A 24568-nucleotide genomic window follows, 5' to 3' on the forward strand; every position below is an offset into this window, starting at 1 on the left:
CGGTGTACCAAAACTTTCAATACAAGTATAAATTTCTTTCATACTAATATTTTCAGTATGGTATACGATATAATATCTATTCACATCACGAAAATTGTCTTGACACATGAAACATCCACTCACATCACCTACATAACACCAATCCAATAATTATTACAAATCCAAATAATATTTTTTTATAATACACAAAATACAATTAATTAAAGAGAATAATATCTCATATAATATTTTCTACACAAAATACAACTAATCTGTTAATATATAGAAATGTGTAATAAAAATATCAATACAATCTAAACTAAATTATTTACATTTAGTTTACTCAAATTTCAAACACAATTTAAAAGATTGAGATAATATTAAATTATTAAGCAAATTACATTGTCAAAATTTATAATCATTAAATTATTAACCTTTCATTTTTTTCACATATCTTCACCGATTGTTTTTGCCCGAGTTCAATCTGGGTCACCCGCGGCTTAGTTCCAGCTGTGATGGAAACTCGTGCCGGAAAATGTCGCCCACTGTTTTCGAATTTGATCGCCCTCGTATAGGGAACTCGAATACGGTAACGTTTTCTACTCGACTCTTATGTTTTTGTGTGAGTGAAAGCGAAGAGGAGAGGGTTTGAAATTGGGGGGATTTCAAGTGATTGTCGAGGTAATGTTGAAGATTACCGTTACCTAATAGTAGTATGGATTGGGGATTTGTGAAATTGATGCGCATTGTGGGTTATTTCTGTTTCTGATTGGATTTTTGGTGTGATAATGTAGATATTCAAGAGCGGGCATTTGCTCAAATTATCAAAAGGTTAGTTTTTTTTTTCGCTCTTGAGAAATATTTGACTTGCAAACTGGAATGTATGACTGGATGTTGAATTTTCATGTGCCTGTGTTGCATTATGTTTGATTATTGATTGTAAAGATGAGACTCTGGATTTAGTGGTTTATGTACAATAAACATTTGTTTAAGTGGATCTACTAGAGCATATAATGATCGTCGATTGATGCAGTTTTTATTTTAGGTCTAGTTTAATTCGATGTATATGGATGCAGTGCCAAAGTGATAATAGTTTTTAGTGTGCTCCACTTAATAACTGAAAAATTGTTGGCTTCCATTCGTCCTCTTTATTTTCTGAAATGTACAAATGCGCCTTTGTTTTTTTCCCTATTCTTTGTGCCATGCATCCCTTAATGCTTAGACGTCTTGCAGGGTTAGGGTGGAAGCCTTGGAAGAAGCGTTGGTTTATACTTACTCGCACTGCTTTGGTTTTCTTCAGGAATGATCCAGTTAGTCCCAATTTCATCGTCATTTCTCATTTGTTTGATTAATTTATCAAGTTTCCTGTTTTCCATGATACTGAAAACCATCATAGTGTTTGGATCATGAACTTTTATTTGCTCAGATTTCAATTGCATGTTATTTTGGCCTTTAATATACATCATTCCCTTTATGTAGAGTGCATTGCCACATTGTGGTGGTGAATTAAATCAGGTAATGGGTGGCATCAAGCTAAATAATTCAGGAAGGTAAATGATCTTGTTTCTCTTCATCTATCTTTGTGTGTCTCTTGCAGTATTCTTTATGTCTTCCTGCTTTCAGGGTTGTCGTTAGAGAATACAAGAAGCTGCTAAATGTTCTATTTCGCGATGGATGGTCATTCACACTTAAGGTGCTCATGTAATTAGTGAATCTTCTTTGTTGTTATTCATAGAGTGCTTCTAATATATTGCTATCCTGTATATCTCATGTACCTAAAAGCTGTTTCCTCTATTCTATTTTCTGAACTTCAGTCTGAAACATCTGAGGACTTGTATGAGTGGAAGACGGCCCTTGAACATGCTCTTGCACAAGCGCCAAATGCTGCTCTTGTGATGGGGCAAGATGGGATCTTTAGAAGTGATACAAATGGTACTATTAAGGGGCTTTTCCATCAATGTTTGTACATAATTTTACTTTCCTTTGGCCAAATGTGGAGCCTTTCTGAAAAATGTTGCAGTTCTTCACGGATTACCTTTTGATATAGGGAAAGACAACCGACCAGTGAAGTCTTTGGTTGTTGGACGCCCAATATTGCTTGCATTAGAAGATACAGATGGAGGTCCGTCCTTCCTGGAGAAAGCGCTTCGGTTTCTTGAGAAATATGGTAAGCTTTTATTTTGATGTCCTGCAGTGATCCTCTTTGAAATAGTTTCTCCTAGAAATAGCAAGATCTTTTATTATAACTTAATTCCATGCTGCATCAGCTTCCCCAACACTTGCAGTTATGCAGTTTTCTGTCTGCTGGCCCTACATAACCATAAATTTTGTACTCCCTCCGTCCACAATCAAGTCTTAGTAGTGGATGACATGGGTTTTAATTTAAAATCCGTAAATTAAGGGAGAGAGAGAGAGAGAGAGACCAGAGTATTGTTAGTTGAAGGTGAATAAAGGGGAGAGAGAAAAGAAGTGGTGGGCCATCTTACCAAAAATGAAAAGGGACTAATTTATGTGCATTAAAACTCGTGTCATTTAGAACTTTGTCTATTTTTTTATTGACAGATGTAGTTTTAAAAAACATAAATAAAGTACAGGGCTACAAAAGATCATAGCCTAGTAATGGCAGATTTTGCATAACTTGAACCAACCATTTTTAGTCGCACAATCTGATAATGCCAATGTTTTAAAAACCGGACCGGTAAGTGAACCGGCAAGGATACTGGTTCATGGTTCAACTGGTCCGACCGGTCGAACCACTGGTCGGACCGGAATACTGTACATAATTAAATATATATTATAAAAATTACTACAATTTAATATATGATCAAATATTGTATTAATTACACTTCACAAAAAAATTAAATCATATATATATCTCTAAAAAATAATTTAGTATCATCAAACATAAACTATTATACAAAAATGATTAAATTATAGTATTAACATATGTATATATATCATATACGAACACTAAAATTTAATTATAGATAAAAATATAATTAAAACTTAGAAATGATGAACATTTTCATTAGTGGTTGATAAATAAAATTACTATATTATTATACATAAAATGTTTAAATTTTATACAAAAACTATAAAATGATAATTTATTATATACTAAAGGCCAAAATTAGTCCTGAACATATGGTTATTTTACGATTTCTGTCCTAAACTTGATCTTTTGGATTTTTTGGTCCTGTACATTTCAAACCGGATCACAATTGGTCCTGGACTAACTGTTTCGTTAAAAACTAACGGTCAACGGGTTTAATCCCGATTTTGACCAAATTAGACTTTTAATTCTAATTTTTTACTCCCTAATTATTTTAGTAAATATTCATTTAAAAAATATATATAATAGATTAGGGTTCTTATTTCATCTTCATCACATCGCGTTTACTCCTTTTCTTTCTTCTTCCTTCCTCTCAAACCCTAGTTATGGAGCGATTGACTTTCAGCAAAGGGTCCGGCGGGAGTGGCGGCGGTCAACGTGACCTTCGATTCCGGTACGAGGGTTCCGTCGTCTGCCTTGGATTCGCCGTCGCCGATCGGAGGAGGGTTCCGTCGAAGTGAATCCTTGAGAGAGAGAGACGTTTTGAGTAAATTTCGTAAGTGTTGAGAGAATTTCCTAAGCGTTGAGAGCAGGCGTGCTTTAGTGTGAGCAATTCTATTTCATTTTATTTTTTCATATTATTTATTTCTAATTTTAAATGAATATTTACTAAAATAAATAGGGAATTAATTAGGGAGTAAAAAATCAGAATTAAAAGTTTAATTTGGTCAAGATCGGGATTAAACCCGTTGACCGTTAGTTTTTAACAGAACAGTTAGTCCAGGACCAATTGTGATCCGATTTGAAATGTACAGGACCAAAAAATCCAAAATATAAAGTTTAGGACAGAAATCGTAAAATGACTATATGTTCAGGACCAAAATGGCCCAACCTCCAACAGGTTTTATAGCTCAAACCGGACCGGAATAGGCACCGGTTCGCGGCCGAACCGGTCCGGTTTTTAAAACACTGGATAATGCATAAGTTCCACAACCGAGCTTTTTGTTAATATCCTGTTTCCCTTGTTATCAAACTCCGCCATTGTTACGTTCTTTTAGCCAACTGATTTGGTATAGGATCATAGGATATTTGGTGGCGCCAACTGATTTGGGATAGGATCATAGGATATTTGGTGGCAAAATCATAAAGAGCCATGCTACACATGTCCATATTTTGATGTTCATCTTACCAAAGCAACACAAAAATGATTTGGAAGCTTTTTGTTATTATCTTCAGTATATACTCTGACTGAACAACATTTAATAGGAATTAAAGTAGAAGGAATTCTGCGGCAGTCTGCAAGTGTTGCAGAAGTGGACCGAAGAGTTCAAGAATATGAACAAGGTGATTTTTATACCTATACTGGAGTGAATGAACCTCAGCATGTTATTCTTTATTTGTTTCAATGACTGTGATGTATATTTTGTGTTGTCACAGTTGATAATGAATTCGTGGTACTGTATAGGTCAAACAGTTGCAACTCTGTATCTGTTTTTCATATGCTAAGGGTGTAATAATGTACTTCCTTCGTCCTTGAAAATTTGTCACTTATTTTCATTTTTGTCCGTCCCTAAAAATTTGTCACCTTTCACTTTTACCATTTTTGGTAGTGGGCTCCACATTCCACTAACTCATTCTCACTCACATTTTATTATAAAACTAATATATAAAAGTAGAACCCATATGCCATTAACTTTTTCAACCCACTTTATATTACATTTCTTAAAACCCGTGCCAAGTCAAATGGTGACGAATTATAAGGGATAGAGGGAGTATTTCTTTATAAATATTTAGTGTATTCTTTTTTCTTCTTTCTCAAATGTTCTTGAAAAAATGGTCACTCCGACTATTACGAAGTTGTGTCTGAGGTATGTGAAGATTAATAAGTATAGATACATATATGGGAAAAGATTAAAAAGTACTATATCACACAAAGGGAGTCTCCTATATATATAAAGCAAATATATAGTACTTCCTCCGTCTCATCTAACCATAAGCGACTTGTATTCTTTTTTTGGACGCCCCACATAAAGTGATTCATTTCCCTTTTTGGCAAAATATTAAACAATTACTCTCTCTTCTTTATTCTCTTTCCGCTTAACTCTCTGAACAACATTTTCTTAAATACAGTGTCCACTAGAAACACCTCGCTTATGGTGTGACAGAGGGAGTACAAGAGACTAAGCCACACTAGGTCACATAACTGATGTGGGATACTTATTTTGTACTCCCTCCGTCCCTAAAAAGTAGTCCACATTTGTCATTTTGGGCTGATCCTTAAAAATAGACCAATTCTATTTAAGGAAATTTTTTTCTCTATAATAATGTGGGTCACATTCTCCACTAATAATACTCTAATCACTTTTTCTTTTTATCTATCTTACTTTACCAATTATGCATTAAAACCTATGCCGTTTCAAAAGTTGTCTATCTTTTAAGGACGGAGGGAGCAACATATTCTATAACACTCCCCCTGAAGCTGGAACATATATATCAATCATGTTCAGCTTGGTACAAAGTTCTGGAAAATGTTTTCCACACCTTGCTTATGGCGGGATGAAAGGAGTACAACAAGACTAAGCCAAACTAGGTCACATAACTGATGTGGGATAGTTATTCTGTAACATATTCTATAACAGTCCCCCTTAAGCTGGAACATATATATTAATCATATCCGGCTAGGTACAAAGTTCTGATAAATGTTTTCCCTCAACAATTTAGTGAAGACATCGACACAACAATAGTAGTAATAGTAGTATCAGTGGTAGTGGTAACAATATCAATCATGTCCAGCTTGGTACAAAGTTCTGATAAATGTTTAAAGTATGTAGACATAGTAGAGAAAAGTAGTGATATTGTATTACGTAATAAGACACACATATATATACTACAAGAGACTAAGTCAGACTAGGTAATCGATGTGAGATACTTATTCTATAATATACTTCTATAACAATAACCATAGATAAACAAGGAAACCTAGATACAAATATATCTACAAGGTACAAAAACCTTTTTTCTTACCATGCCTTTTTGGGTACCATTTAACCTTGTGCAATCGAATTATTTTTCTACCTTCTTAAATAAGTTAGTACTAAGCATGTCTTCTAATTGTAGTTCCTATGAATCTGAACACCACTGTAGATAGACAGCATACACCTTTAGCATTCATTTCGCTGTGATGCTTCCTCACCCAATGATTGTAATAAATATGATGATGACTCAATTGGTAGAGATGCAATATTCTCCAGAGACCAACTTAATAGATTGTAGTGGGATATCAATCGGATTGAATGCTAGTGCTACCATGCAATAATGGATCCAGAATCCAGATACATGAGTGTATCCATTGTTCCTATACACAGTCCTTCATATGAGTTTTTTTCCCTCTTATAGCAAATTGTTGACTTTTAGATTCACTATTATATTTGAGTTATTTGACCATTATGTAAGTTATTATTTGATAATAGGGAAGACTGAATTTGATCCAGTGGAAGATGCTCATATTATTGGTGACTGTGTCAAGGTTCGACTTCAATCTGAGTAATTGGCTAGTTTTGTTGTATTTATTTAAGCGGTACTTATGTGAGTTACCCTTCCTTCAGCATGTACTTCGAGAGCTACCTTCATCACCAGTTCCTGCTTCCTGCTGCACTGCATTGTTACAAGCTTATAGTAATTTTCTGTTTCCTCATTCACTCTAGATGTTTATTTTCACAAGTTTCCGATCTGTTCATATTCCTATAAATGTTAAGGTTTACTAAAAGTCAACATAATTTGGTTCTTTGTGGCTATCTTGAGAAGAAATTGATCGGAAGGAAGCTCGGGTTAATGCAATGCGCTCTGCCATATTGGAAACCTTTCCTGAACCCAACAGACGCCTCTTACAGAGGTATTGCCTCATGTTACTTATGTATCAATCTATGTGCAAGTGCTGTTACATATTTTTCAGTAGAATCACCTTGATTTTGTTCATTAAGATAAAGAGCTTCAAAAAGTTTGAGAAGTAGTCGGACATGGGTGAAAAGTCATATCTCTGATAGGAACAGATACGTATTTGATCTCTTTGAAATATTGAAGTATATATCTGATGGTTGATCTCAAAACTATCTCAATGTCACAAGTAAATTTGAATGAAATTTAAGGGAGATCTAAAAAATGAGACAACGACATGCAATCCAATTGGCTTATATACCAGGTGGTTAAATAAGAAGCAGAGACAGAAGTAAGGTGGTTAACTGTGAGGGAAATGAGTTAACAGAATTTAAAAAATACTACTACTTATCCCACTGATAGCTCTTGGATTTTTTAGCCAATTCTGATGCGATAGCAAATTCTTGAAATATACTGTTAGAATTTGGGTAAATACAAATTCTATGTTGAAGAAAAAGAAACTACAATCTCAATGAACTTGATTTGATTTATCTGTTATAGTAAGCTGCTACTCCCTCCGTCCCACTTTAGGAGTCCCGGTTGAGTTCGGCACAGGTTTTAAGAAATGTAAAGGAAAGTTGGTGAAAAAAGATAATGGAATGTGAGTCCTACTTTTTTATATTAGTTTTATAATAAAATGTGAGTGGAAAAAGATTAGTGGAATGTGGGTCCTAATACCATTTATGGAATATTTCAACCGAGACTCCTAAAGTGGGACATCCAAAAATGGTAAACCGGGACTCCTAAAGTGGGACGGAGGGAGTATTATTTTTTGTTGAGAGGATGTTGGTTTGTTTTGCTTAAAACAATGTCTCCAGCTCTTAGCATGTAACCCCACTCTTCCCTCCCACATTGTCCAATTCTTCTCCAAATTTTATTTTTGGGGGGACAGAATTTAGTTTAATAAAGGTGCATAAAGGGAAATGCTGTTGATTGTTTTTCCTTATTAGTAAATACTACAGCATTACAGTTTAATAAAGGTGCGTAAATAATTTTATTGACAAAATCAGTAGTTAGCATGCTAAGAAACTTCTCAATCAGAAACGAGCTTCATTATTATACTTATTCTTCTCGTCATCATCATAATACTTACCATTTTTTTGTCTCATTTGTCCTCTATTCATCTTAGAGTCCTCAAGATGATGCACACAGTTTCTTCTCATGCTTCTGAGAATCGGATGACACCTTCAGCAGTTGCTATTTGTATGGCTCCATTGCTGTTGCGCCCTCTTTTAACTGGTGAATGTGAACTAGAGAATGGCTACGATACTAATGAAGATGGTTCTGCTCAGCTTCTAGCTGCAGCCAATGCTGCTAATGCTGCCCAAGCTATCATCACTACACTTCTGGAGGAGTATGACAAAACTTTTGATGTAAGTCACAATGTTAGTTTAGTTCCTAAAATAGATGAGTTGTGTTTGTCACCATCTATGTTAGTTTCTTAATTGTGTTCCTATATATTAAACTTTTCCATGTAACCATAAGAGCCATTAAACCATGAGTAATATTGTAATTCTTTTTTGCTAATTACATTGGTTTACATGCAGGATTATAGTATGCACAGGTGCTCGATCTCTGTAGATTCTAAACCCGATAACAGTGGAAGTGAAGATACAAGTGATGATGAAAATGCAGATGTAAAAGTAAATGGTTATCATGATGCTGTAAATGAAGTCGACCCTGAAACAGATATTGTTTCTGATCGAAGACACAGTGGGAAGTTAAGTGAAAGCAGTGGCTCGGCTGCTAGTGATCTTTATGACTATAAGGTTCCGTCTCTGCCCTCACTTGTGTTCTTGGCTATGCATGTGGTTTTTAATGACTTCAAAATTGAATTTATATAGTGAAAGATGCATGGGACAATCTTGATGAATAAATACATGTAAAGATTTTTCTTTCTAAATTTGTTTCTACTAATTTAATGTGCAAGTTCAGTTTTCTAGTGATTACTTTGGAGTATACCTATCTCATTCCAAGAGTCACTTGGGGGTAACAATGATTGAAACATGTAATCTGTGAACAACTTTGATTCATTGCCACATCTCTATTTCTCTTGTATTTCTATCAATTAGTATGCTTGTGTTTATAAGTGTCCGAAGTGTGTTAAAATGGGTGGGTAAAAATTAAAATAAGAATCAATAAATACAAATATTTGGATTCAGTATTAGCTTGACTTAAAAAAAATGTGGACATCAATTTTGTTCCACGAGAAAAGAGTGTGAGTGTCAGTAATGATTACTGAAGCAGTCGATTCAATCCTAAAATTACTTCAGGAGTTTAGGTCCTTGAATGAACATGTGGGTTTATTTGAGCCTTTTCCCTTTAATGTTTAAGAATGATTGTATAACAATAATAACGTAGTATCACAAATAAACATTAATGAACTTCCATAAGCTATAACTCAATGCTGTCACAATGTTGCAACAACATTTTGCTACCCAAGTATTGTACTTCAGTCGTATTCCTTGCCTTTATAAGGGTGAACAACCAGGATATGGATCCCACCCACCCCATCCACCAGCTCGAAAAAATAAAGAACAATTTAAGGGTTTATTTGTACTTAAAACCCTTGGAAGAATTTATTTGCACATCGGAGAACACATCAAGTGAGTATTTGTAGGTAAAAATACTTCAAAAGACTATTTGAGAGCTGAAGGGAACTTCAACAGTGTATTTGACCTTTTTCCCTAAAGAGTTAGGGTTGGATTATGTCTTTTCATGTTCATAAATGATTGGTTAGTTGGACAATTACCAAAGTTTTCTTAATCTTTTTACTAAAGTCGTCTGTGACAAAGTTATACTAGTTGATATATAGATATTATCCTTCTTCTTGTACCAGAAACACAATTGAAAATTTTTCCCATAATATTTATTGAAGGTCTACTGACCACTGAAGTTGCTGCTGGTGTTTTTGCTGATATCAGGCTGTAAGAAATGATGATTCAGATGACAAGATTCCCATGTACAATAATAATATGGGAACAGAACTAGATGTGGCATTGGACACTAGATCTAATAGCAACTCTAAGACTTCAGTAAATGACCAACTAGACCAATTGAATGCACATGGGAATTTGACAGATGCCTCTACTGCGAAACCTGCCAATGAGTCTCAGCGGTCTGCAGGAGAAATTTTTTCATCTATGAATCAAGAACTGCATCAGTATTTTCCTGGATCTGAACTATCGGGTGAGAAGATGGTACCCAAAATTACCGATACTAATATTGGTAGCGCACAGAAGTCAACATTTTGGGGAAAGAAAAATGTGAGTCTTTCTCTTTTTCCTTTCAATTGGTTTCTGTTGATGGATGAGGATCCACCTAATTAGTAACTACTATCCTTCCCTCGCCTTCTTACGGCAATAAAATCAATAAATTAATATTTTAGAATCTTGTAGGGTGCCTCCTGTTAATGAATTGGGAAAGGAATATTCTAGCAAATAAATTGCAGTACCTTAATCCTCCATGTTAGTTAGAACAGTTGAAGTTTTAGATTGAAGTTCAGATAATTCAGCTGTAGATAATCCATTTTACATGGAAAGCAATTTAAATTGTTTGTGGGTGGTGAACCACCTTCTGGACTTGTCCCAACCTAGTGGGAAGGGATGGGAATGTTGCTTATGTGATTTTACTTGTTATAGATCTTGTCTTTACGAATAATAACAAATATTATCTTTCTGTTCTCGCAGGCAAGAAAAACCCTTTCATCAGAATCCATAGATTCGTTTGGAGAGGAAGGGTACGATCATTTTCAATCATATATTACTCTGATTTGTGTAATCTGCAAAATTGTTATCTTCTTCAAGACTCATAAAACTTAGCACTTACCATTCTTAAGAACCTTAGAAATTTGCCTCATTTTTTCCCTATCATTCGAAATTTAGTTCAAGACTTTTTGCTCACTGAAAATTGCTTGAGAGATATAAAGGTTTTACGGTGTAAATGGTGTGAGACTTGATTAATAAGTATGCTCCACATGCACAGTTCCAAACTTATTAGTGGAATATAATCAGCCCATGTCTATCTTATACTCCCTCCGTTCGTGATTAAATGTCTCATATTTGACCGGCACGAGTTTTAAGAAATTGTTTGACTTTAGGTGGTAAAGTGGGTAGAAAAATTAGTGGAATGTGGGACCTACTTTTGTATATTTGTTTTATAATAAAATGTGAGTGCAATGAGTTAGTGGAATGCAGGGTCCACTTACCAAATATAATAAATGTGAAATGGGACATTTATTGGCAGACGGACGAAAAAGGAAAAATGAGACATTTAATGGCGGACGGAGGAAGTACTTATTAATTTGTTGATAAAGGGTTACATACAAATTAACTTGTCGATAACTAAGCTCCCTTTTCAGAATTACCATATCGTGCACAGATAGAACTGTTCTCTGAGCTTGACTTAACCCTGATCAACCGAATCAGTTTTGTTTCTCTGTTTTGAACTTTTGACCTAAAATTTTTAATTACCTAAAGTTCTCGACACTCCTTTTCCAAAGGAGGCAATTATTTTTTAGGTCTTCATGTCTTTAAAATTCCTTTTCCTACTAGTTCGTAACATTTTTCTCAGTAATACCTCTTCGGTGCACTTTTCGCATAATCCCCAAAAGACTTCTCAAATAATGCCTGCTCATCTACTGGATGCTTTCTTGTGGTGCCTGATGTGCTTTCTTGTCGTTATTCATTTTGTGTCGATTGAAGCTCAATGGTGCATTTGCAGGCTTGCCATTCAGAGGCTGGAGATTGCAAAGAATGATCTACGCCACAGAATCTCAAAGGAGGTAACTATTGTGGGTTTTCAAATGACTACGGCATGGTATTGAGTAATAAAATATGACTTAATTCATAAAAATCTATATTAGGCAAGAGGAAATGCGATTTTGCAAGTTAGCCAGGAGAGAAGGAAGCAAGCTTTGCTTGAGCGGCGCTTGGTGCTTGAACAAGATGTGAGGTTTCTTTATTAATATTACATGAATTGTCATAATCATGGTCATCATATGTGTGTGTGCATGTGAGCGACATGCGCTTGTCTCTGGAACTTCAGTTTAGATTAAGAACCGATATCTTTTAGCACATTAGAATGTTCTCTTTTCTAATTCTTCTAGTCTGGATTGGCATGTATTTTTTTGTGGGTAGGTAGCAAGATTGCAAGAACAATTGCAAGCTGAGATAGACTTACGAGCTGCTCTGGAAGTTGGCTTGAGCATGTCTTCTGGGCAATTTTCTGGCTCTCGAGGCATGGATTCTAAGGTTTGTATATCTTTTAATTTTGTAATCAGGAATTAGTAAAGATGCTGATATGTTACATATATTCACAGACTAGGGCTGAGCTTGAGGAGATAGCTCTTGCTGAAGCAGATGTAGCCAGATTGAAGCAGAAAGTTGCTGAACTTCACAACCAGTTAAATCAGCAACGGCAGCACCACTCTGGTTCTTTGTCTGATGCTTGTGATAGATACCCACACACAGCAAACCAAACATCTCAGAAGTGAGTCATTTTATTAGTGTCATCCAACCTTTACTTCCTCTCGTGTCCTTACTCCATAGGATAATTCTCTTTAGTCTAGTTGTCTACTTGGAATTGACCTGAAATTTGAATTGTAAAATGGTTTAAACCTACAATTTTGCGTGATGAGTTGCAAAGCATCAATACTGTATACACATAAATATTACGAATTTTCATTTAGTTGCAAAATGAGCATTGTAGTCAAGCGGATTTACTAATCAACTGTAGTAGAACACTTGAGGTGAATATCACTTTTATGTTGTTCTATTGCAAAATTTCTGACAGTTGAATCCTACATGCAGGAATTTTATCAAGCATGGTTTTGAATCTTTTGATACAACATTTGCTGTTTATAACCGTGAAAGAAGACAAAGGACAGAGGTGGTTGCCTTTCTTCTGTTTTATTAAATTTTTTTGACATAGTTAACTTGGTACGATTACAGTTCATTTTCATTTCTCTTTTTTTCTGGAAGTGAAAGGTTTGTTTCTTGCCTCTAACTTCTATGCTTGTTATGTGCATCTCAGTTATAGATTGTATTGCTTAATCTTTCCCATTTTAGATTTACCATTAGGATCTGTGGTTTTTGGGTTTGTCTAGACCTTTTCTTGACATATATGTTGGTCTCGACATCAGGCTGTTTAATGAGATGGACTTCAATGAAACTAATACCATTTGAAACAGTTGATGCTTTTGATCTAAGAAATTAAACACTTGTTAATCTTTTGATGCTTAATCTGACATTGCAGGAGTCAATGGGATCGGATGAGAGAAATATTAAAGGACAACTGTTGCCGTATGGCAGCAATGGTAGGCCGCCTTCTCGCAAGCAGTTAATTGAACCACCAAGCTTGAGTGATTCTAAAAGTACCGAGACCTCCACAAGTCTAGCCATGGATGATTTTCCAGTTGTGGAGTCGGTGAGTGTACTTTCTACTTCTACGGCAGCTGCAGTAAGGCTCATTATTTAGTCAGTTTAAACTTTTATCATATGATGCAATTTTAGATTTCATGAACCCTTGACCCCTTATGAGCTGATTTCATGATTTCGCACTGTCGTCGTCTATATAGCCTGGCTTTTACATATATGACTCTTTCTTTTAGTTGTCTCAGAATGCTCTCTTGCTCTAATCAGTTTGTTGTCTATATACATGGGGATGTATCAAAAATTTAAAATAATTGCGACATGTGACACATGTTTTAAATTGATGCATTGTGTATTTGTATTAAGTATATGCCATGTGTTTTGGCATAAAGGTGTCATAGATATATATAATACACCCGTTTAAACGAGCCGGATACTAAAAATGCATTATTTGGCTACAGAGCAAGAAAATGGATTATCGGCTGCGACTTGGAACCTCATCAGCTTTGGTAGAACTAACAAGCCATCTCGACTTCGTCAGAGCAAGGAGGTCACAGTTGATGGAGCAACTCCACAACCTGGATCCGAACCACAGTTCCACAACTCAAGATTCTGTGTATTAACTGTCGTCGCCACCATGGCACTGGCGACAGGTGCTTCTGTTGTGTTTTTGAATGGTTAAACTTAATTGTGTTTTATATTGCCATTCTCTTGGAACAACAATGCTGCTCTGTATGTTTGCCTTTTTGACAAACATTTTTGTAGTATGTAATTGAGCCCGTTTGACTCAGCTTGGGTTTTAAAAAAGTTTGATGGAATGTTTATTTGACTTTTATATATTAATTTTATAATAAAATGTGAATGTGATAAGTTGGCAGAATATAATCTATATTAATTTTATAATAAAATGTGAGTTTGATAAGTTGGCATGTGAGGTGATGTGATTGGTGTCAATTGGTGAGGTGATGTGATTGGTGTCAATTGGTGAATATAACAATTAGTAAAGGTCATGTGATGATAGATACAAACATTAGACTTTTTGCTTTAGATATTACTGTTGGCTTTAGATATTACTGAAAATTGTTCTATTTATGGATGTCCTAAGTTTTAATGAAAAATTGGTAAAGTGTGAGAGAGAAAAAAATAAAAAGTATGAGAGAGGAGAAAAAGTGAGAAAAGTATAAGAGAAACTTTCCATTTTAAGAAATATGATTATTTTTTGTGGACATCTCAAAATAGCAAACTTGAACTATTTTTGGTGGACGGAGGAAGTATAATTGAAACCAATACATTTACGCAACTTCAACTAGTTCTCATTCAACACCACCCTCTCAATAAATGTATTGGGAAGTGCCCTAGTTCACTGTTGGAAGAGAGATTTGTGGCCTCTTAGGCCATCCGCAATGCGTGCGGTGGCCCATATTCCGTCACTCAGGGACGGGACGGCGGCGTGACGCGTTGCCGCGCCCCATCTTGTCCCCAGCCCGTCACCCGTCCCGTACGGCTCGCCACGCGCCGAGGCGACGTGGCGAGCTCCCAGGCCATGCGTGACACCCACTCGCCGTCCCACGAGTGGACATCGTCACGCTGACGCAATAATTCAATTTTTTTAAAATTTGATTTAAATAAAAAAATAAACTAAAAAATGTGAAACGGTAATATTACCGTTAATAGTCATTTTTCCTTTTTTTTATTATTTTTATTTTTTTTACTCTATAAATACTCCTAATTCATCTTCATTTCACACACAACTACACATCTATTCTTCCCAAATCATCTCCATTTCCTCTCCAATTTTCATCTAACATCTCATCACAAAATGTCCGGCGACGGAAACTACGACGGTGGCGGCTCCGGCGGGTGGGATCTCAACGCGTTCGGCGACTGGGGGAGCATGTACAACACATTGGGTGGTTCCGGTTCGTCGACGCCGGGCACCCAGGGTTCGTCGACGCCGGGGGTACCAACCACCCAATTTTGATGTTGATGCATACGCCTGTCCCTCCGCCCCGCGGTATTCGCAAGGATTATCCCATATTCGGGAGGATTATCCGATTCAACCACCCACTCAGGAAGAAGGCCGAGGCGGGGGAGGAGGCCGAGGCGAACGAGGAGGAGGAGGAGGATCTAGGTCGGCATCCGTACGGCCCCAAAGAAATGCTGGCGGTGTACAACGCCTAGATCAGCATCTCGTACGATTCCATCATCGGGAATCAACAACTCCGAAAGTGCTTCTAGGAAAAGGTCACCGAGGCCTACCACGATATTAAGCCGAAAAAGACCCGCCGCCGCACATATAAGGTGCTCCGCGCTCACTTTGACCGAGTCGACAGAGAGGTCAAACTATTCTGAGCCATCCACAAGAATGAAGCGGCTCATTACCAAAGCAGAGCCATGGGAGCCGACATTCTGAGGTCGGCTTTGCGGGTCTACTTCGACGACACCGGCAAACAATTCAAATATGTCGATGTTTGGGAGGTCGTCAAGGACGAGGAAAGGTGGGCGGGCGGTGTGCGATCCAGCACGGGCTCGACCTCGAAGCGCACGAAGCACACGGCGAGTGGCCAATACTCATCTGGTGAGGGCGGTTCGGGCAGCAGGCCACAATAGTTTGCCTCGCAGGAGGTTGAGCCCCTGGCAGACGATGCTGGGGGTTCATCCCGTGGGCGCCGTCGGCCGCAAGGGAGAAATGCGGCGAAGGCGGCTAGAGAGAGGAGGGGCCGAGCCGAATCAAGCCAGGCGGGCTCGGGCTCGGGGGGGGGGCAACTCGCTTATGGCCATGTACATGACCGCCACAATGGCGGAAACTTCCCGCATGACGCCCGCCCAATACCAAGTCTGGCTTAACGGAATTACGTTTATGGCAGCACAACTTGGCATTCCGCCTCCTCACGGCTTCAGTGCACCTCCACCGCCTTCGGGAATGATTCGCCGACGGAGTAGTTTTTTTTATTTTCTATAAAATTGTATTTTAAATTATGTCATTTTTATTTTTTTAGGATTTTAATTATATCTTTTTTTATTTTTTTGAATTTTAAGTTGTATTTTTATTTTATGTTGTAATTTATTTTATTTTAATTAAGTGTTTTTTTTAATTGAATTTTGTTGGAAATAAAAATAAAAAATGAAATTGAATAAATAGTACTCCCTCCGTCCCGGGCTACTCGCCCCTTTCCTTTTCGGCACGGAGATTAAGGAATGAGTGTATAGGAAAGTCAAAAATTACGGTTGTAGGTGAAAATTTTTACTAAAAATTGAAAGAGTGCAAGTAACTTGTGACGCCCAAAAAGGAAATAAGTGCGTTAATTGAATTTTGTTGGAAATAAAAATAAAAAATGAAATTGAATAAATAGTACTCCCTCCGTCCCGGGCTACTCGCCCCTTTCCTTTTCGGCACGGAGATTAAGGAATGAGTGTATAGGAAAGTCAAAAATTACGGTTGTAGGTGAAAATTTTTACTAAAAATGGAAAGAGTGCAAGTAACTTGGGACCCCCAAAAAGGAAATAAGTGCGAGTAGTGCGGGACGGAGGGAGTAATTTAAAGGACGGTTAAGGGACGGGGGTTGCAGGTTCCATCCCTTAGTTAAGGGATGAAGTAAAAAAGTACAATGAGACCCGCGAATAGTAATTTAAGGGACGATTTAGTGACAGCGTTGTGGATGGCCTTAAAAACATGCAAGAAAGAAAGAAAAAGAAACATGATGTCATTTGGTATTAGCATGAAATATCTTAAATTTTCGTCTAGTTAATCTTATCATCACCAAAATACACAAAACAAGCTCTGATTTTCGCCTAAAACTGTAACTAAATCAATTTTCGCCTAAGTAATGATTCATCTTGCTAAATGCTCAACTAGAACTGCTAACAATTACAAATTCCATCTACTCATATAAACAGCCAATACCCACACCAACACCAACCACTTCTATGTAACAACCAAACTATAAAGAAAAGCAAACTCCATTACTTGGAAGCAATATTATACTTATGAAGAATCTAAAAGCAGAGTTAGTATATGCAACGGATTTACAGCAACATAGGTGAAAACCAAATCTTGGCAGAGGACAGCAGGTGCAATATATTATGATGCAGCCCATCGTTTCAAGTCCCGGATCGAGTATTCCTTATTTCATTGATGTAGGAAATTACATACTGTACAGAAGAGCCTCTTGATGAGGCCCATACGACGTTTCCTCCACTGCAATCATACCTGCAAGCGGCCCAGCCTCGCTAGATGCTGCTGATGCTTCACTGCAGCAGCCTTGTCTGCAGCTTCGCGCTTCTGAGTCCTTTTTGCTCGTCGCCCGACTGTTTCCTTGGTCTCTTTCTTCTCTGCCCGGCGAGATGGTCCAGCACCTGAGTCCTGGACATTCGGGCGATAAACTGGCCTTGCTTCTTGTCTTCCTGCCCTAACAAACCCGTTGCCCCCCCATCTACGGTTTCCAATGCGGAGACTTGAGGAGCTATCTAAGTAAACGTCATCCAGGTCTTCTTCGTCCTCATCATAGTACTCTGTTTCCTCATATGCTACCTCCTCCCGTTCCACCAAAACCAAAGGTGTAAACCATGAGGCCCTTAGAAGAAGGCAGACACTCTCCTCGAACATGTAATCATGAATGCTGCTCAGAGCAGAGATAAATTTGTGTTAGCTACTATAACAAAAAGTCATTGACCTAAAACAACATGGGTCTTTCCTTCTATTTAAGTTGGTATATTATTGATGATAATCGATAAAAATTAGACCTTTTACCATCTCGGCTGTGATCTAAACAAGATTTCACACCATGACATAATTTATATTTGCAATCAAAATATCACTTTTTCCCATTTCCTGAATAGAACTGATAAACATACTCATGGAGTATAATTACAAGAAAAGAAAGATGCACTAACATACCTCCCATCAAGTGCCCGATGAACATTAAGGAACTCAAATCCATGTTTACACTGAGGACACGTGGGTTCCTTCTTGCACGAAGCCCACTTCAGGATGCAGGTCACACTACAGAAACAACCAAAATAAGAAGCAATTCACTACCATAGACGCACTAAAACTTCCAAAGCAAGAATCAGATAATAGAAAAAACAAGCAAACATCCATGGATCACGCGTTAACTTAACAAGAGTGCCACAATCTTAGTTACACTCTTATTCATGCAATCAATCGAAAATAGTATCAATGCTCGTTTCATTCTCTCAGATTCTGTTCCAACTTCAAACACATGACTCTCTAACAGTGTTGTTAATTTGGCGCTCGGGTCGCTCGGGTCGCCCGGGTCGCCCAGGTCGAGACCATGACCGCCACAACATGGGTGGGTTGATCGAGATGCATGGGTCGCGCTGGGTCAGTTGGGTCGGCGGGGTCGAGCGTTTCGGGTGGGTTCGAGCGTTTCGGCTACAGTGTTTCTGCGTTTTTTTTTACAGAGATTGAAGGAATGGCTGAAGGAAGATGATGGAGAAGAGAGAGGAGAGAGGAGAGAGGAGTATAATTATGAGCCTTGGGAATAGAGTACATCATTTGTCACTATTCATTTGTTTAGTGGGATTAGGAATATATAAAAAATAGATATAGTTTATCTCATTTTTTAGGCAGCAATAAAAATATTATTTTACCAAATTTTTGATTAGTTAAATTAAATTCAATATATTTACATGGATATATTGTCAATCCAATGTTTGGAGTATAATTTAATGGTGGAAAATGAGTATATTATTTTAGGAATAAATTAATATTTGTTCTTCTACTATATACACGTTTCGAGATTCAAATTGTACTATTTAAAGTTTTACTATTTTATTTGTTTTATTATTTTATTTGTATAATAATCTATTGTATTAATCAAATTATTTATTAATTTTTCTGTAATTATTCCTCTCATATTTTATATAGGTTTGTCTACTAATACATATTCATTTATTTTTTACTAATTTTTAAAATAGATTTCACATTCCACTCCTATTTTATTATAAGTTAATACTACATACAAAATGACGCACATTTCATAACTTTTTTCTTTTGACATTTTCAGACAATGGTTTCAATTATTTATTTTGTGTTATACTTATAACTTATGAATTGTTTTGATATTTTGATAATTTTTATTTTCCACTTTATCTCTATTCACATGAATTACGTCTACATTTATATTATTTGATATATTATAAATATTAGAGTAATATATTTATTTGATTTAATATTAAAAGGCAAAAAAATTAGCCTAGATTAGTGGGTCTCTCGACCCAGTCGACTCGTCGACCCGCGACCCGAGTTTTCACCTTATCGACCCGGTGCGACCCTCGACCCTAACAACACTGCTCTCTAAGCACCCATAAAGTAAATCCTCAATTAAGCAAATTATCATTGGTATATTTAAATAACAAAGAGATTCAGACAAACCAGTAGGCGTGCTCGCAACCTTTTACAAGAGCGGTTTCTTGAAGAACGATTTTGTTCAAACAGATCGCACAGAAACCGTGATGATTAGCAATACTACTACTGTTAGGATTAGTCTCCCCTGATTCTGTACAGTTATCCTTCTTCTGTACACAAAACTCAAATCAATCAACCAAAAGGGCAATATTTCTGACAATATTAGAAATAATAATTCCATGAATAGATACTAATTTATCCATGTTATAAACACATTAGGCTTGTGGAATGCACAAGTTCAGCACAATCAACAAAAAGAAGCAATATATCTGGCAACAATATATTGAAAAAAAAAATCAATTAGTAGAAATTAATTTCTCCGTTGATATAAAAAAGGTAGGTCAGTGCTCAATCAACCAAAAGATAACTGACAAAATAATAAGAAAAATAAATTCAATATGAAGATACTTATTTCTTCGTCTTATAGGAACACATAACTTTCCTGAAATCCACAAATTCGCCTCAATCAACCAAAAAAGGCACAATCTCTGACAAAAATCAGAAAAAACTCCTATGGATAGATTCTAATTTCTCTACTCTTCCAGAAACAATTTGTTTTCTGGAATTCACAAATTTCAACTCAATTAGCGACAAAGTAATAAGAATTTTGTTCGCGCATTAGATCGCATCAAAGAAATGAACAATATCCGAATCACAGGAACAAATCAAATGAGTCGAGCCCTAAACAGACAAGGAATAACAAAAAATTAAAACACATTTTCGAAAAATAAAAGGAGAGAGGTCGAACCTGATCTTGCACTGCGAGATCTGGAACACCGTCAATTAGATTCTGATCACAGATCTCATCAGCAGACATGGCGATGTTGGAATGTTCAAAATCTATTCAAGGAAAAAATCAAAGAAAAAACTAAATGCCCTAGAAAATGAATCTGTTAATCTACAAATTAGAAGAGGGAAAAGATAAAAAGAATAGAAAAGAAAAAGAAGGGGCAAAAGAGGTGATATTCTGTAGAATAATTCCGATTCCAGAAAGAGGAGAGGAAGAAGGGTAGGGCTTTAAACCGAGGGGGTGTGGCGGTGAAATGGAACGCATATATATATTAAACGGAATATTCTCTCTCAACACTGGGTTGTACTTTTAGCTGGAGGTGTGGTACCTTTGTGTATGCGGTGTTGTACGTTCGGTCAACTTTTGTGGGTCTGGAGTCAAAGGCGTGTACAGTCTTTCAATGGTTTACCGTTTACCCACTCAAGGCACAATTTTAATATCTAATACTATGAATGTGGTAATATTAAATAAAAGAAATAACAAAATATGAGACATATGGATAAAATAGAATAAGATATATATAAATAAAGGAATGTACTACTAAAACCAAAAGAAAGAAAAAAAAGCAATAATTTAAACGAATAAATAGTTCATGATTTCGTTCGATCAACAAAGCATAGGCATTCATAAGTGCAAACAAAAAATTGGGTATAAACATAGTTCAGAAAAGAATTGACAACACAATTCAATTTAAAAATCTTTTTTTTTAGAAATATTAGAAGAATGGATTAAAAACAAAGCAAAGAATATCATAATTTCAAATGATAAGTATTTAAAAATAGAGTGAATTACATACATGGTACCTGCTCTTTCACTTTCGCACATAAATGGTATCTGATCTTTCACTTTCGCACATAAATTGTATCTGATCTTTATTTTATATCGTTTTTGGTACCTATAAATCACATTTTTGATACCTGATGCAATTTTCACTCCAAAGTGTCCTCTAAACAAATACAGTACGTTTTTTCATTTGTGTCGTACAGGATATTTTAGGCAAATACACAAAACTAGTACAAAAAATGATATTATAATATTTTCTCTCATTCTCCTCACTCTTTATACTATTATTATTAATCATATTAATATTATTATTCTGATGTTATATCTTAATAATTAATTTATATTTTAATATCATTCAAATATACTACTCCCTCCGTTTCTCCATAGTTGAGTCATTTTTCCATTTTGGGAAGTTTTCTCAAAGTTGAGTCATTTCTCTATATAGTACTACATCTGTCCCTGAAAATTTGTCTCAGTTTTCTATTTTCGTCTGTCCCCCAAAATTTGTCTCATTTCACTTTTTACCATTTTTGGTAGTGTACCCCATATTCCACTAACTCATTCATACTCACATTTTATTATAAAACTAATATATAAAAGTAGGTCCCACAATCTACTAACTTTTTCAACTAATTTTTCATTACATTTCTTAAAACCCATGTCAGGTCAAAGTGGGACAAGTTTTTGGGGACGGAGGTAGTAACTTTTTTCTCTTTCTTACTTTACTCTTTCTTACTTTATTCTCTCTACTTTATTCACTTTCTACTTTATTCTCTCTACTTTTTTCTCTCTCTTACTTTTTTATCTATTTATTTAACACATTCAACATCTCTTTCGTAAACTCCGTGCCGAAAAGTTTTGCCTCAACTATGAAGAAACGGAGAGAGTACTTAATTATAATTATAGTTATAATTATATTTAATTATTATAATAATATTATTGTTATAATACTAAAACTAGTTATAATTAATTAGTATAATTATTCAAATTATAAATAATATAATATTATATAATAATAATATAATAATTATTATTTTATATTAAATTAATAACTAATCAATATAATCTTAATAAAAATTTAAAATTGTGAATTGTATTCATAGAGTTGAATATTTTTAGTTAGGTGTTAAATCAATGAGCATAAAATAATTTAATAAAAATATTCAATTGATTAAATTATTTTAAATAATTAATTTAATTAAGTATTTTGTTCTTGATTTATACTAAAAAGAAAGAAGAAAAAGAAGAGAAAAGAAAAATAGAGGAAACATAAACTAAGGAGAAAAAAGAAAGAAGAAAGGAAGATAAAATACTAAAAAGAAAGAAGAAAATGAAGAAAAAAGAAAGAAGAAGAAACTAAAGAAGAAAAAAAGAAATAAGAAAAGAAGGAAAAAAAATCACATGTATTTAATGGAAATTTCCAAAAATATCCTCTATAACCAAAAAATCGCATGTTTGGTACCTAGGGTTATTTTTGTCACGAGGTACCAAAAACGATATAAAATAAAGATCAGGTAATATTTATGTGCGAAAGTGAAAGATCAGGTATCAAATATTACTCCCTCTGTCTCACAATAAGAGTCACATTTTTCCATTTCGGTCAATCCCACAATAAAAGTCACATTTTACTTTTACCATAAATGATAAATATGTTTCATATTCCACTAACTCACTTTACTCACATTTTATTATAAAATTAATATAAAAAAAGTGAGTCACATATTCCATTAACTTTTCCAATCCACTATTTTTTACGTTTCTTAAATTTGTGTCACACTAAATGTGACTCCTATTATAGAACGGAGGAAGTAATACGTGGTTACGCTTCTTAATGGATTTTGAAAATATATTGTTATAGTTGTCACAGATTTTCTATTTTACAGGTAAAAGAGAATAGTTCATCAAATAAGCTAAGATACAGATTAAATTGACATTAAATTTATGTTATACAGCAAATGGAGTTATGAATTATATTCCAACTCATTTAATTCATGGTTTGAGGTTTCATTTGCAATATAATATTTTTGTAGTAGGTTTGTTTAATTTTTTTCATTAGATGAAATTGTACGATAATATATAATTTCAATACATCAGAAAAATAAGAATAGGATGATCCATAAGCTAGAATTTTTATAACCATAATACATATAAATAACGTCTACAAATATACATACTACTATAAATTAATATAAATTAAACCAAAAGGTTAATTGAAGGTTTTCAGTGAAAAATCTAACGGTTTTCAATCCAAGGTAAAACATCAACTTGAAATTTCATATATTTCTAGGTAGTGATAAATTAACAAAAATTGTATATACAAAATAGGATATTTTAGATATTTTACATTGTAATAAATTTATAATGATTCATTAATTTAATACATTACATATTTACCCTTACATGACCATTTAAAAAATATTAAGTTTCCAAATCGGATATGTAGTGATTTAGGAAAAGATTAATTATATCTTACTCATTTTATATAGAGATTAATATAATTACTTAATATACATGAATGGTGTAGGCATAACATTAAATTTCTGCTAATTCAGTTTCCATTTTTCACTATACACGGTCTTTTTAATTATTTATTAATTCACTATTAGACAATCTCACCATTATTTTTATATTTATGAAATGAAATTAAATATGTTACATAATGCTAGTAAAAATTAACTATTTTATTACCAAATAATTATTATGATTATAAATTATAAAATTGACTAAATAGAGATTGATATATCCAACTAACTAATTATGATTATTAAATCGATTTACTTGTATACTCTATATCTCCAATAAAAAATTCTGAAACAAAACTAAATAGAGAGTATACTAGTTAAAAATAAGTTAAAATGAGTAATAGTTATTCATGTTATTTTATTTTTAAATAAATCTTAAGACTATAAATTATAAAAATTAATATATGTAATATATACTACTACTATTAATTAATTTCTTAGTATTAGTATCACCTAATTAATTGATAATCATTAAGTTGATTACTTTGCATATATTACATCTTGACGTAAAAATCATGAAACAAAATTAATATGAAATATACTAGTGAAAAATAAATTAAAGTGATAATAGTCATTCACGTCCAATTATTTTATTTTTCAATAAATCTTAAGATTGTAAATTATAAAAATGATTTCATGTAATATTTAATTTCTCAGTGCTAGTATCACAAAACTAATTAATGATCATTAATCATTAATTCAATTTCA

The 24568-nt window shown here is 34.8% G+C and overlaps 2 protein-coding genes across 3 annotated transcripts; one reads left to right on the forward strand and one right to left on the reverse strand.

Annotated features, from left to right (window-relative positions):
- The first annotated feature begins 439 nt into the window (after positions 1-439).
- Positions 440-14205, forward strand: LOC121744857 (rho GTPase-activating protein 7-like). 2 transcript variants are annotated; one of them, XM_042138533.1, is made up of 22 exons: positions 440-568; positions 774-810; positions 1213-1289; positions 1459-1529; positions 1603-1672; positions 1794-1911; positions 2027-2146; positions 4298-4375; positions 6502-6557; positions 6637-6706; positions 6833-6923; positions 8094-8337; positions 8512-8733; positions 9889-10230; positions 10654-10703; positions 11687-11747; positions 11829-11912; positions 12103-12216; positions 12285-12454; positions 12775-12853; positions 13220-13390; positions 13797-14205. In XM_042138533.1, the coding sequence occupies exons 1-22, from the start codon at positions 515-517 to the stop codon at positions 13956-13958; spliced, it is 2541 nt and encodes an 846-aa protein (XP_041994467.1). In that variant the 5' UTR covers positions 440-514; the 3' UTR covers positions 13959-14205. The 2 variants fall into 2 exon arrangements, with proteins under 2 accessions (XP_041994467.1, XP_041994475.1); XM_042138541.1 differs by having other exon boundaries at positions 6836-6923.
- Positions 14206-17277: 3072 nt separating this feature from the next.
- Positions 17278-20782, reverse strand: LOC121744873. Its single transcript, XM_042138551.1, has 4 exons — positions 20514-20782; positions 19733-19875; positions 18233-18337; positions 17278-17954 (listed from the first exon to the last, which is right to left on the reverse strand). Exons 1-4 carry the CDS (start codon positions 20580-20582, stop codon positions 17540-17542), a joined length of 732 nt encoding a protein of 243 aa, XP_041994485.1. The 5' UTR covers positions 20583-20782; the 3' UTR covers positions 17278-17539.
- Between the last annotated feature and the right edge of the window lie 3786 nt (positions 20783-24568).

This window comes from Salvia splendens, chromosome 1 (assembly GCF_004379255.2).
Source record: "Salvia splendens isolate huo1 chromosome 1, SspV2, whole genome shotgun sequence".
Lineage (NCBI taxonomy): Eukaryota > Viridiplantae > Streptophyta > Magnoliopsida > Lamiales > Lamiaceae > Salvia > Salvia splendens.

What these genes read in the sequence shown, in the direction of transcription:
- LOC121744857 (XM_042138533.1), top strand. Translation starts at nt 515, where the DNA reads ATGTCGCCCACTGTTTTCGAATTTGATCGCCCTCGTATAGGGAACTCG. An exon ending in TCGGTTTCTTGAGAAATATG is followed by an intron (nt 2,147 to 4,297) that starts GTAAGCTTTTAT and finishes AACATTTAATAG; the next exon opens with GAATTAAAGTAGAAGGAATT. An exon ending in TGCATTGTTACAAGCTTATA is followed by an intron (nt 6,707 to 6,832) that starts GTAATTTTCTGT and finishes GGCTATCTTGAG; the next exon opens with AAGAAATTGATCGGAAGGAA.
- LOC121744873 (XM_042138551.1), bottom strand. Translation starts at nt 20,582, where the DNA reads ATGTCTGCTGATGAGATCTGTGATCAGAATCTAATTGACGGTGTTCCA. An exon ending in GGTTGCGAGCACGCCTACTG is followed by an intron (nt 18,338 to 19,732) that starts GTTTGTCTGAAT and finishes TTGTTTCTGTAG; the next exon opens with TGTGACCTGCATCCTGAAGT. An exon ending in CATCGGGCACTTGATGGGAG is followed by an intron (nt 17,955 to 18,232) that starts GTATGTTAGTGC and finishes TGCTCTGAGCAG; the next exon opens with CATTCATGATTACATGTTCG.